The following is a 13,363-nucleotide window of genomic DNA, read 5'->3' on the forward strand; positions in this document are numbered from 1 at the left end:
CACCTAAGAGGGTGTAGGCCAGCGTCAACAGAACTGTTAGGTGCCCTAGTGGGAAATCCAAACATCCAGGTGACTCTCTGTTTTTTTTTATTTGCTTAACTGTCATGGTCTGGACATGTACCCACAGTGTCTCCAAGGTCTGCTTGTACTGTGCCCAGCCAGTGCCCACTCTCTTCTCTCCCCCTGAATAGTTGGAGAGGGGTGAGGAGGGGACAGGAGGTTAAAGGCATCGCTCAGCACTGAAGACGTGGCCATGAGGAAGCCTGTCTCAGAAGGACTCGGGTTCCTGGGCAGGAGTTGGAGGCCTCCCCTTCGATCTTTCAGGATCCGCGACGGTGCACGAGAAAGCCCCTCTGGTGAAATCCCTGCTGCTGGCTGGGCCCTCAGGGGTTGGGAAGAAAATGCTGGTCCATGCCATCTGCACAGAGACAGGGGCCAACCTCTTCAACCTGTCAGCATCCAACATCGCCAGCAAGTATCCGGGCCGGAATGGCCTCCAGATGATGGTGCACATCGTCTTCAAGGTATGCTGCATCCTGGCTCCTGCCTCCTTTCCCTGTAGGCCACACTCACATCCTGCGCTTCCAAACTAAGGCCAGCAAGTGCGGCCCCCTAGACGTCCCCACCACATCATCCTGTTGCTGTCAGATACCACCAATTGCCTTCCGACTCATCATGACCCTATCGTGTATAATAGAACAGAACACAGACTCATCCTGCCCCACCTGCCCCACCTGCCCCGTCCTGCCCTGTCCTGCACCATCCTGCCCCATCCTGCTCCATCCGCCCCATTCTGCCCCGTCCTGCACTGTCCTGCACCGTCCTTCGTGTGTCAGTCTGCCCCATGGAAGGTCTGTGCAGCAGCCCATCTCATTGGCACTCTGTGTCAGTCCATCTCACTGAGGGCCTTCTCTCCCACTAACCCTCCTACACCTCACCAAATCCAGTGTCTTTCCCCAGGCACTGGCCCCTCCTGGTCATGTGTCCAATGCTTATGAGGTGAAGGCTCACCATCCTTCAGGTTCTAAGGAGAATTCTGGCTGCATTTCTTTCAAGATAGGTTTGTTCATTCTTCTGGCAGATTGTGGTGTATTTAAGATCACGCACCAGCACCGTAATTCCAAGGACCCGATTTTTCAGTCTTCCCTCCCCAGTGATCAGCATTCACATGCGTAGGATGCAGTTGAAAATGTGACCGTCAGGTGCTCCTCAGCTCTCCACGTGGCTCTCTGCTTTTGAACACCGTTACGAGGTCTTCAGGCAACTTGCCTGTTTCGGTCCTTCGATTTCCTGACTGCGGCTTCCGTGGACATTTGTTGTGAATTCACGTCACACTAAACCCTTGAAAGCATCAGTCTTATCTCCCTCTGTCATGGTGTTGCTTCTTGTTCCAGTTGTAAGGAATTTTCTCCTCTGGATGGCGAGGAGTTGTTCATACTGATGTCTACCGTCTTTGATCTTCAGTGCTTCAAGTCTTCATCACTCTCTGCAAACAAGGCTGTGTGATCTAAATGACACAGGTTGATAAGGAGTCTCCTTGCAGTCCTGATGCCACTTGGTTCTTCATGTAGTCCAGCTTCTCAGATGATCTGCTCGGCATACAGATGGAAGCACATCCTGTAAATGAACTATTGTGTCTGACGGAGCATCTAGCAATGAGAAACAGCTTCTTCTTTTGCATAAACCTCCCTCCCCACCCAGCTCATCCTCTTTCTGCAGAAGTGTCCTCTTGAATGCTTGCTGGTCTCTCCGAGCTCATGACTGCTTTTGTTGGCTTTGGTCAGACGTGCCATGTACTATGGGCGATGCCTGGGAAACCCTCTGGGGCCGTTTCGCTCTGTCCTCCAAGGTGACTGTGAGTTAGAAGCTTCCCCATGGCAGTGGGTGGGTAAGGACTTACTTTAAGAAGCTACTCCTTGTTCTCCAGTTATCCAGTTTCTTTTGTGTTCTCCATGTCTCCTTTCCCACCTGTTTTTAGAGACTAACTCCGTGGTTGTTTTTTTCTTTTTTTCTTCTTCAGTGTTCCATGTACGTTGTTCTGTTCTTTCTTTGGAAATGCCTCTTTTCCTCTCTCAGTGGTTGCTCTGCAGATTCAATGGGCATCTTGAGTTTGAGCCTTCATTCCTGCGAGGCCATTGGATATGAAGCGTGGAGCCTTGTGAGGGTGAAATCCGTAGGCTGTCTGCTGTCCCTTTCACTCCCAGATCACATCCGTACATACTCACCTTCTTGGAACGAAATTCACAGTGTTATAAACACCACAATACAGTGCCCATTTTTTGTTTTCTTTAAATGGTGGGTCCCTGGTGCCGTAAGAAGAAGCCCTCATGGGATAGTGCAATATATGCCGCTCTGCTAACTGAAAGGTTTGTGGTTTGAATCCCCCAGCCTCTCTTGGGAGAAAGATGAGTGTCTCCTCCCGGAAAGTTCTACAGCCTGGGAATCACTGGGGGGGGGGGGGGGGAGGTGTCACTAAGGGTCAGAACGACTTAACAGCTGTGGTTTCTGGATTGTTCTGCCTCTACATCCCAGCAGGATGTCTTTTTCCAAAAATTGACTTCTCCTGACAACATGCCCAAAGTGATATTATTGTTGTTGTTATGTGCCATCAAGTTGCCTGCGACTCACAGCGACCCTATGTACAACAACCCTAAATCCTGTTCTATCCTGAGCCAATCTGACTGTCTCTGACACACCTACCCCCATTACCCCAGTCACTGAATCAATCCATCTCATCGAGGGTCTCCCTCTCCTGGGCTGTCTCTCCACCCTCCCAAGCATGACATCCCTCTCCAAGGACTGGTCCCTCCTTGCAATATGCCCAAAGTGTGTCAGAGAGAAGTTTACTGTTCTTACCTCTAAGGAACACCTGATTATACTTTTCTCTAAAACAGACTTGCTTTTCTTTCGACAGTCAGTGCACTTTGCCAACCTCATAATTCAAAGTCATCAGTTCTTCTTCAGTCCTCTTTATTCATTGTCCAACTTTCAGATACTTGGGAAGCAATTGAAAATACCCTGGCTTGGATCAGATTCACCTTTGTCCTTAATTTACATCCCTGCATTTCTGCATTTTAAAGAGATCCTTCCCCCAGATGCTCCTCTGGAGAACAAGGGGCAATCTCTTCCTGTGCCAGTCGGATCTGATTTGAGGGTACACAGCGAGAGAGAGAGAGAGAGAGAGAGAGAGAGAGAGAGAGAGAGAGAGAGAGAGAGATCCTACCTAGGTCCTTACACTCTGGGTGACATAAGGGTTACCATCCATGGCTGCTGACTGAGAGGCTCGGATTTTAATCTACCAGCTGTTTCTGGGGAGAAGGATGGGGCACTCTCCCTTTAAGATGGACAGCTTGGAGACCCCAGGGGTGGTTCTTCCTGACCTACAGGGTGACACTGAGACGTGCTCCAGTTGACCTGGTGGATGTAGGTTTTGGTGATTGGAGCAGAGATAAATCAGTGTTTCCGATCTTGCCACCACACTGCTCATTGGTTCCTGGCATGAGTCCACAGAGTAGCATGGCTTTTGGGAAGTTCATGTCCTGCTGCTAAGAGACCTTGTTGTGACGACCTGTAAGCTTGTGTTCACGAGACTCACTGCAAACTGACAGGGTGTGGACGACTAAATACTGGGTGTGAGAGTATCAATCTATAAAGTAGCCCATCAGCTCAGCTGGCCTGGCCCACACCCCCCCCCCCCACTAACCCTCACCTTCTCCGTGAACACTCCACACCCCCCAGTAACCCTTACCCCTCTGCACCCCCCGCGCACCTCCCACTAACCCTCACCTTCTCCGTGCACCCCCCCCTTAAACGGCTGCCCCAGCCCCTCAACCTGGGAGCCATTCAAGTAGAGTCTGCTCTCAGTGAGGAGACCATGGGTCCCACAGGGCTAGTGCGGGCGCTGGCGGCCTGCAGAGAGGTGTTTGCTTTTCATTAACTGGAGGAAGAGCTGCTTGAGCCACCACCAGGGGGACAGGAGACTGGGGCCTAGGACCAGGGTCAGAGTGCAAAGGGTCAAAGGTGTGTAGACAGTTAACTTCCAGGGAAGGCTGGCCACCGCTCCTGGGACCATGGCAGCAAGGACAGACGGAGGGAAGAGAGGAGGGAGGGGAGGGAGGGGAGGGGAAGAAGTGGTGGTGAGAGGTGGCCCTGAGCGCAGGGAGCCTCACGCAGGCACAGCACTGGCTTTTCAGGTCCAAACCCCAAGGTCAAGCATATCAGTAATACAGGGACCACACACAGACACTGCTGGCTGTTAAGTCTTCACATCCTGTTGTTAGATGCGGCCAAGTGACGTCCCATTCACTGCGGCCTTGTACAACAGCACAGACACTCCCCTTAGCCTGTCCACCAGCCTGTCCACCTTGCTGGGTCAGCCACCACATCAGCCCATCCTGTTGAAGGTCTTCCTCTCTCTCCCTGACCTTCTGCTTTTCCAACCCCGATGTCCTTCACGTGGGACTGACCCTCCTGACAACACACCCAGAGTGTGTGTGATGAAGTCTCTTCATCTTCATGTCTAACCTAACCAGGAAACCCCACCAGTAGCCGTGGGGTCAGCCCCGTATTTGAGGTGCAGCCATGCTCTGAAGGGTTCTAGGGGGTGATTTCAGATGGAGGTTGTCAGGTCATGGTTCTGTGGTACCTCTGGGTAGACTAGAACCACTAGCCTTTAGGTTACCAGCCGATTACATTAACTGCATCCCCAGGGATCCCTGGGAATCTATTCAGGGTGAGAGTCTGACAGTGTTTCTGTGAGGACGGAGGGCCCTGGCTCCAGGCTGCAGTTGTCTGACAGAGCTCTTCCCAAAATTTGAAACAATGCTCGCTCCTTGGTGGACAGGTCTTTGTTCCCCAGTTGACACAAACCTGCACATCCCACATTTAACGGGGCTGAAGAGCCCTCTACTGGCCACTGTCGTAAACTCTCCCATCGAACTTCCCTGAAGTTCAATTATAAATTAATTACATTTAATTGTCCATGACCTCAAACCATCTATGGGTAATTTAAAGGAAGCCTTTTCATAGCTAAATGAAAATTAAAAGAGCAAAGAATATCATTTTTCATTAACAAATTGACAAAGAGCTTTTTTTAAAATGTTGGTCCTTGTTGAGAACAGAAGGGACAAAGGACCCCCCATCTGTCTCGAGAGGAGCATGAGTGGGTACCCCTTCCTGGTGACTGGACAACCCCATAGAGATCTGGGCATTCTGGGTTGGAATCTGTACCTCTCCGGTGGTTCAAATCCACCCACAGCTCAGGAGGAAAAAGATGGGCAGCCCCCTTCCCTGGTGACTTCCCGCCTGGGGAACTGACCGGACAGCAGGGAGTCCCGGGAGACACAGAGGGTTAGACACTGGCCTGCCAGGCAAAAGGTCGGCAGTTCAAGTCCACCCAGGGAGGCCTCACGGGACAGGCCGGGACACTGAGACCTCCGTGAAGCATCTGTGCCCTGTCACCACGGGACCACCACTATTCAGAATCAACTCGACGACAGCAGCTCAGAGGGCGAGCAGGTATGTCCCGGCCTCAGCTAAGACACGGCCGATGGTCTCTCCCCCGCCCCCCATCCCACCACCAGGAGTGAAGAAAATCAAGACCCACAGATGCTTTTAGTCCAAAGGACTAGCGGACAACACCAGGGACGGCCTACACCAGCCTGAGACTGAGGACCACGCTGATGGGGCCGCAGAGGGGCGGATGCATGGGAAGCGTTGAAGGCCGTTAAATGGCTTTGAAAAGACTACAGGTCTGGTGGCCCAGTGGTAAGGAGCTGTGCTGCCAACCCAGAGGTGCACAGTTCAAATCTACAGCTGAGAAAGATGAGCAGTCTCCTGTGTGACTACTGCCTCAGAAAGCCCACTGGAGGGAGTCAGTTCTGACTCAGAGAAACACAAGAACAACAACAACGGGTCTGCTAGAGGCTGCCAGAAGCCTGGGACTACAGCCCTTAAAACTCAAAACCGGACTCAGTGCTCCGGTCAGAGCTGACTCACAGCCCTGACGAAGCCTTCAGACGTGGAGCTGAACCCACCCGGGAATCATGGGGCAGCCAGACAATCTCCAGGCCCTTAAAGGGGCCACTGACACCAGGGAAGAGGACACTCCTCACAGCAGCCCACTGTATGGACCACAAGGGCAGCATCGGCTCCGAACAGTGGTCAGGGAGGCAGGGCAGGGCAGCTAGGAGCAGTGGAAAGGGGGCGCCAAGGAGGGAGAGTGTCGTTACACGGACCGATGTGCAGCTCATGTTGGTTTTCTTGTCACAGAAGAAGGTGTGTGTCTTCATTTTTTATGTTGGTTCAGGTTTACAAAGATATTGACTCATTCAGGCATGCACACTTTCCTCCCCCCTCCGCCAGTCCCCTTGGTGATGCTTGTCCTGGTCCACGCTGTTAACGGTCACACACATGCTTTCTAGCCTTTCAGACTGTCCTTCCTTCAACCTCTTCTAGCCATCCATTCCATTCTCTTCTTTCTCTTCTCTCTTCTTCTCCTCTTCCTTCTCTTTTCTCCTTTTCCTCCTCCTCCTCCTCCTTCTTCTTCTTCTTCCTCTCTCTCGCGCTCTCGCTCTCGCTCACACACACACACACGCTATGACACAACACACGGGCTCTTCCTCTTAGCACCTTCACTGCTGGGGGCACACTCCCCTCAGGGGCCTCCCTCTGCACTGTGTCATGTCGTGACAGCTCATTGTTCAGTGACAAGGGTTAGATCATGCAGTCATGAGACATGGTGCTAAAATTATGTTGGAGAAACAAATCTCATGTCACGTGAGCAGAGCATGTTCATATGTCAACCTGCGCTCTTTCACCGTGGAAGGTGAGGTCCACTCCAGGTGGTGGGACGAAGCGCTGTGCTAACGTCAGTCTGCACGTTCTGAATTATGGATTCACTGAGAAGACCGTCTGCTGCTGCAAGGACGAATCAGTCTGTCTGGGAGGAGGTACAGCAAGAATGCCCTTTACAAGCCAGGGTGCAGCTCTGGATGGGTCAGCAGAAGAGACCAGTCCCTGAAGACCACTGTGCTTGGGAAAGGAGAGAGTCAGTGGGAAGGCGGCCGCCCCCAGCAGCTGGACCAGCGCGGTGGCCGCAGCGGTGAGTTCATGCACAGCTGTGACTGAGGAGGAAGCAGGGCTGGGAGCTCGTGTTCTCTCCGGCAGGAGGATGGCGCCTCACACCAACAGAGCCTGGCACTTCTACTGATGAGTGATGCTTCTGCAAAACCAACAAGAGAAGGACAGTTCAGAAAGGGGACAGAGACTGTCTGCCCCACGTGCAGAATACAACCGCTGTAGCTGAGTGTACGTGCAGAATCTGGGTGTGGGTTTGCTGCATGTACAGCCAACAATGAAATCACTGAAGAAATAAAGAACAGACATCAAGGATGTGTTTTCAGGGGGCATGTTGTCGGAACTCACCTGTCTGCCTCCTCCCAGCGCCCTGTCCACCTGTCCACCCCCACAGGACTCGCCACACCATCTCCAGCATCCATCTGTCCATCAATGTGCATTGGAGAGAAGTCTTCCAGTGTTCGTCTGTCCATCCAAGGTGCACTGGAGGAGACCTTCTTCCAAGGCTGTCCCCTCCCGCCCTCTTCCCCACCACGCCACCTCCTCCCATGCTCTCCCTCCTGCCCTCGTCCTTCAGACACGCCTGCTGCCCTAAGAAGACGTTAGAGACCTCTCAGCTGCCAGCTGCTTGCACATGAATGCCATGAACGGGCACACTGAGGCACACTGCCACACCGCATTCCGGCCTAAATTACAGCAGCGGACTGGCCATTGATTGAATCCAACAGCTCGCCCCCCATCCCCCCACCCCCCGCTGCATGGGACGTCTTCTCGCCGAGCCCAGGTGCCCTGGTCCTTCCATCCTCCCAGCGAGCCCAGGAGCTCATGCCCCTTCTCTGCCCAGGCCTGAGCAGTCACCTGGCATCTTAGCCAGCCTGTCACTGAGCTGGTCAGTGAGGAAAGTCAGGAAGACCAGGGCGTGGGTCTGTTGACACAGAGCCGGGTAGAGAGAGGCTCCAAGAGGGCAGCTCGTGTCCTGAGGCTGTGTGGAAGGTGAAGCCTGGAGCAGCCTGTCGTCATTGATGTCAACCCGTGTGCTACAGGGTAGAGCAGTGCTGTGTAGTGTCTCTTGGCTGTCACCTTGGTGGAAGCAGGCAGCCAGGCCTTTCTTCCTCAGTGCATCTGGGTGGGTTTGAACTGGCAGCCTCTATGTTCATAGCCAGGCTCAAACACTGAGCCAAGCACAGAGGGACTTGGATCAGCCAGAGCCAGGTAGGGATTCAGGACCCACCACTGCTTTTGTAGCGTCGGTGAGGTACCCAGCCCTCTCTCTGCCTCAGTCTCCTCATCCGTGGAATGGGGCTAGGGCTTTCACTGTACGTGTACACAACAAACCCGAGCGGCTTGTGAGGACAGATGCGAGGTGGCAGCTCTCCAAGCACTCTGTCATCCGATGACGTTGAAGAGTACACTCGGGAAAAGAATTCCACTTCAGTCCCTAATAGTTGAGCCCTTCCAAACCGAGTCACCCCCAAACACAAAGTCCTGCCCACAGGCCTGGCTGCAAGCAGGTGAACTTCCTGGGGAAGGAACTCCTTCCCAGGTGTGTGTGTGAAAAATAAAGGAAGTGTGGAATTCCCCCCATTTGTTCTGGAGAAGCTGACAGTGCGAGGAACAATCGTGGACTTTCAGTCAATGGGATTGTGCAGCCGAGCTTTCAAAACAACCCTAAATTGGGGGGTGCACATGAGACTGTGGGTCTCAAAGTGGTCCCAAGCTGGCAAGACTCCTGTAACTCAAGTTTGAGTGCCTTGCTTGATCTTTTAAACAGAGAGAGTGTGTGTGTGCTTCCAGGAGCTTGGCTCTCTCACTTGGCATTCGCATGAAGGCACACTGGGCTGGCTGGGAGAAGAGGACATGGGCAGGTGATGGTAAAACCATTGCCCGCCAGATGGGCATGGAAAGCTTCAGCGGCTGTGTCAGCTCAGTTACCTGAGGCAAGGGTCAGTCATTTAGGGAAAATGGTTTTTCCACTGGCTTTAGGGTCTAACACTAAGATTTTTAAGAGGTACTCAAAAGAAAAAGATCTTGCCTGAGTTATTATAAATTATCTTGTTTCTAAGCTTAAAATCTTTTCCATGCACTGCCTCCTTTTGTCATTTACTCGTGAGACTGGAAATAGGAAAGCTTTTGACCTAGACTCAAAATAGCTTTTTGTGGAACAATGATTCTTCAGTGCTTGCCCTCCTCACTCAAGCTAACCAGCCCCTGATGACCACAGTGTACAGACCACATGGGGAAGAAAGCCAGAAGGCCCGGAGCTGGAAGGGTCTGTGGAGTTGGAGGGGGTGAGGAGGGGGAGGGGGGCCGGGGAGGCTGCCCAGGCCTTTGGCTTGGGAAGTGGTATGAAGAGGTCAGGTAGGGACATGTGCAAGGAGCAGGCCCGTGGGAGGGAGACAAGATGATGGCATCCGCGTTGACCATCTGAAGTCTGGGGGATCCCAGTGTGATGTGGGCGTGTGAAGTTCTGGGGAGGAGTCATGTGGACACTACAGGTGGACTTCCACGTCACTGGCAGCAAGGAGGTGAGTGAAGCCACTTGAGTGCATTGAGGGACAGATGCAAAGACACCTGGGCAGTCCCATAGGGTGGCATGGACGTCACGCTGGACCCAACCCATAGTGAGCTGCCATGACACCTGGACAGAGTCCTGTAGGGTGGCGTGGACAGCAAGTGAGATCTGACCCATAGCAGAGCCACCAGCGACACCTAGACAGAGTCCTGTAGGGTGGCGTGGACAGCAAGTGAGATCTGACCCGTAGCAGAGCCGCCAGCGACACCTGGACAGAGTCCTGTAGAGTGGCGTGGGCAGCTGAGCCACCAGTTTCCAGAGGCAGTGTACTCACACAGGAGTAGACTGTTCATCTTTCTCCACAAAGCAGCTGGTGGATTTGAACTGTATTCCTTTGGGATGGCAGGGCAGATTCTTACCACTAGGCCACTAGAACTCACTTTGTTGCTGTTGTTGTTGATTGCCATCAAGTCAGGCACAACTCATAGCGACCCTGTGAACAAAAAGCCTGAAGCCTTTCTGTAACTATCATCATTTCTCCAAGTTCATAGTTTCTAGAGGCATGTTGTTTAGGAAGTAGATGCTGTTCCTGTTTCCAAACCTGTCTTAAGCTGGGAGCTCCACCAAACACTGTCCACCATGGGTAACCGTTATGGCATTTGACACCCCAGCGGCACAAGGTTCAGAGTCACAGCAAATTAGGTGCCTCAGATCAGCTACGACTCACAGCCACCCCTCAAGCGGTGGGTCGGAACCTTGTCCTCCCGGCACCATCCTCCCCCTCTCTGATGTACTTGAGGTCATTGCCACCGTCACTGTGTCTGCATCTTGCCAAGGGTCTTCCTCTCTTTCTCCGACCCTCTGTCTTCCCAGCATCTCTCTTTCTAAGGACTGGTCCTTCCTGACAACATGCCCAGGGTATGTGACAGTGTCTCCATCCTGTCCTCCAAGGAGCACTCTGGCTGCTCGTCCTCTGAATCAGACTTGCTCGTTCGTTGAGCCCGTGACAGTGAGGGAGAGGCTGAGGGTGAGGTTAGTCAGCGCCCTTGGCCAACACTACAATTCAGAAAGCATTGTAAAATGAGCAAATGCATGGCGGGGGTGGCCAAGGCTGGCTTCTACCCACTCCATAAAGGCGAACTTCCCATCAGTAATATCCGTGGTGGTGGTGGTGTCATCGTGTGTCACCAAGCTGCTTGCAACTCTTAGCGACCCTGTTGTTCAGCCGCTCTGAACCCTGCTCTATCCTGAGCCAGTCTCACTGACTCCAACACATCTACCCCCATATATTCCTTTAAGACAGTCCTTCCCTCACGTGTCCAGTGCCATGTTCATTACCTAACCACCTTTTTTCCTGTTCTACCTCCGTGTCAGGCCTGTTCTATGGCAGCGGTGCTATGCAGTATTTGTCCTTTTGTGACTGAGATATTTCACTCAGCACACTTTCATCCAGGCTTCCCCATGTTGGGTGACATGTTATGTGTTTGTTGTTTTTCAGTGCTGTGTAGTATTCCATCGTGTGCCTGAACCGTTGTTTTTCTATTTGTTTGTTGATGGACACTTGGGTTGCTTCCATCTCTTTGTTATTGTGAATAGTGCAGCCATAAACATGGATGTGCGTACATGTGTGTGAGTGGCAGCTCTGGTTTCTTTAGTGTGTATATTCTCAGTAGTGGAATTGCTGGGTCAAATGATATTTCTACTTCCACCTTTTTGAGAAAGCGCCAGACCATTTTACGCCGTGTCTGTACCATTCTACATTCCCACAAGCTTGAAGAGCAGTCCCAGTCTCTCCCCGCCACCCCCTCGCTAGCACGTGTCGTTACCACCCTGGGAACTGTGTTCACTATTGTGGCTGGGGCCACTGGGTTTCTGAAACTGTAAATCTCGATGGGAGCCGACTGCCTTGTCTTCTCCCGAGGAGCGCCTGGTAGACTTGAACCAGTGGACTTCTAGTTCGCCCAGTGCAGACTGTGATTAACACATGGGCCTTCCGTCTAACTGAGGGATGCCATCACAGAGTGTGCTAAGTCACATGCAGCCTGGCCCCACGGCAGGGCCTAGTGTAGACCTGGCTCTACCAGCCTGTCCTAGAAGAGGCACTGGCATCTGGTCAGATGCCCTGGACCACGTGTCTCCACCCACACTAGTCTGCAGGGGTCACTGCCTATGTGGACGCAAGCATATGGCCGTGGTGTTGGTTGCTGTCACCACAGTCCTGTGGAGCCGGGTGGGGGGGGTGCCACTGAGAATGGCCGCCCCCCCCCACCTGGGAACTGAGGGACAGTGGGCACCTAGCATCCTCAGACAGTCCTGCGAAGCCACCAGGGGCGCCATTGAGAATGGTCACCTCCCCCCACCCCAGGAACTGAGGGGCAGTGGGCACCTAGCATCCTCAGACAGTTCTGTGAAGCCACTGTGGCGCCATTGAGAATGGCTGCCTCCCCCCCAGGGGGGACTGAGGGACACTGGGCACCTAGCATTCCCAGGCCATCTTGCAGAGCCACCGGGGGCGCCATTGAGAAGGGACACCCCGGGGGGACCGAGGGACAGTGGGCACAGAGCATCCTCAGACAGTCCTGCGGAGCCACCGGGGTGCCACTGAGAATGGCCCCCCCGGGGGACTGATGGACAGAGCATCCCCAGGCCAGTCCTCTTTGTCCTCCCCAGGTGGCCCGGCAGCTCCAACCGTCCGTGCTGTGGATCGGAGACACAGAGAAAACCTTCTACAAGAGAGTGCCGCTCCAGGAGAGGAAGGTGAGGACGTCCCCCTCGGCCCTCGGCCCGGCCTGGCCCTTCCTCCCGCTCGGGGCCCTGGCCAGGACCACAGCTTTTCCAGACGCCCTTGCCATGCCACAACCACCAGCTACATTGCAGTGGAGTCGATTCAGCACCTAACGAGCCTCCACTGGGTCTCCCAGCCGTAACGCGGGGTAGGAAGCAAGTGCGCCTCTTTGTCCCGCAGATTTGAACACCTGACCTTTTGATCAGCAGCTCAGCACGAAGTGCACTTCTTCACCAGGGCTCTCGGGCAGCCTCAGAGGGAGAAGGAAGCAGGCGGGCTCTTTTCTCCACGCGTTACCTCCTGAACGCAGGTATCACCCACCGAAGAGTCCCGGAAGTCTGACTCTACAAGACATTGTCTAGTGGGACATGAGGGAGCTTTTAGGAGTTGCACAGCTAACCCCAAGGCACATGGTTCAAACTCAGCCACTGCTCTGTGAGAGAAAGACGGGCCGTCTCCTCCTGTGCAGTTTATTGTCTCTGAAAACCCCCCGGAGGGTCAGCTAAGAGTTGGCTCCAACTCAGTGGTCCTCGATGACAACAGTAGAACATGAACGAGATAGAGAAGAGGAATGGAGGGGCTTCAAACCCCGACAGACGAGTGGTATCAGACAACTCAGCTTACACGAAGAACCCCGGTGGCAGAGTGCTGCCGACAGAAACGTCGTCGGTTCAAGCCCACCAGCTGCTCCCATAAAGACTTAGAGCCACGAAGCATGATGGAATCACACCCATGCGATGGCTTTTGTGGGGTTTGCCTGTGTAAAGCAGATGGTACACGAGGACTGCCACCGGGACGCTTCCTTGTTCACAGTGACAAGCAGCGAAGGGGCCTGGGATTCATGCACCGAGGCCCCCCGTCCATCTGTACAGCAGCTCAATGGCCTCATGCAGCCAGGAGCTGATGAGGCCAGGAGCTGATGGGGCCAGGAGCTGATGGAGCCAGGAGCTGATGGGGCCAGGAGCTGATGGAGCCAGGAGCTGATGGGG

General features: G+C 53.6%; 1 protein-coding gene across 1 annotated transcript in view; it reads left to right on the forward strand.

Annotated features, from left to right (window-relative positions):
- IQCA1 (IQ motif containing with AAA domain 1) overlaps positions 1-13,363 on the forward strand; it is a 135,706-nt gene that overhangs the window by 112,329 nt on the left and 10,014 nt on the right. Inside the window, exons 15-16 of the mRNA XM_006893518.1 lie at positions 325-524; positions 12,260-12,346. Of these exons, the coding sequence (XP_006893580.1) occupies positions 325-524; positions 12,260-12,346 (287 nt within the window). The remainder of the gene's footprint in view (positions 1-324; positions 525-12,259; positions 12,347-13,363) is intronic.

Source organism: Elephantulus edwardii, unplaced genomic scaffold, assembly GCF_000299155.1.
Source record: "Elephantulus edwardii isolate Elephantulus edwardi_28Jun2011 unplaced genomic scaffold, EleEdw1.0 scaffold00127, whole genome shotgun sequence".
Taxonomy (NCBI): Eukaryota; Metazoa; Chordata; class Mammalia; order Macroscelidea; family Macroscelididae; genus Elephantulus; species Elephantulus edwardii.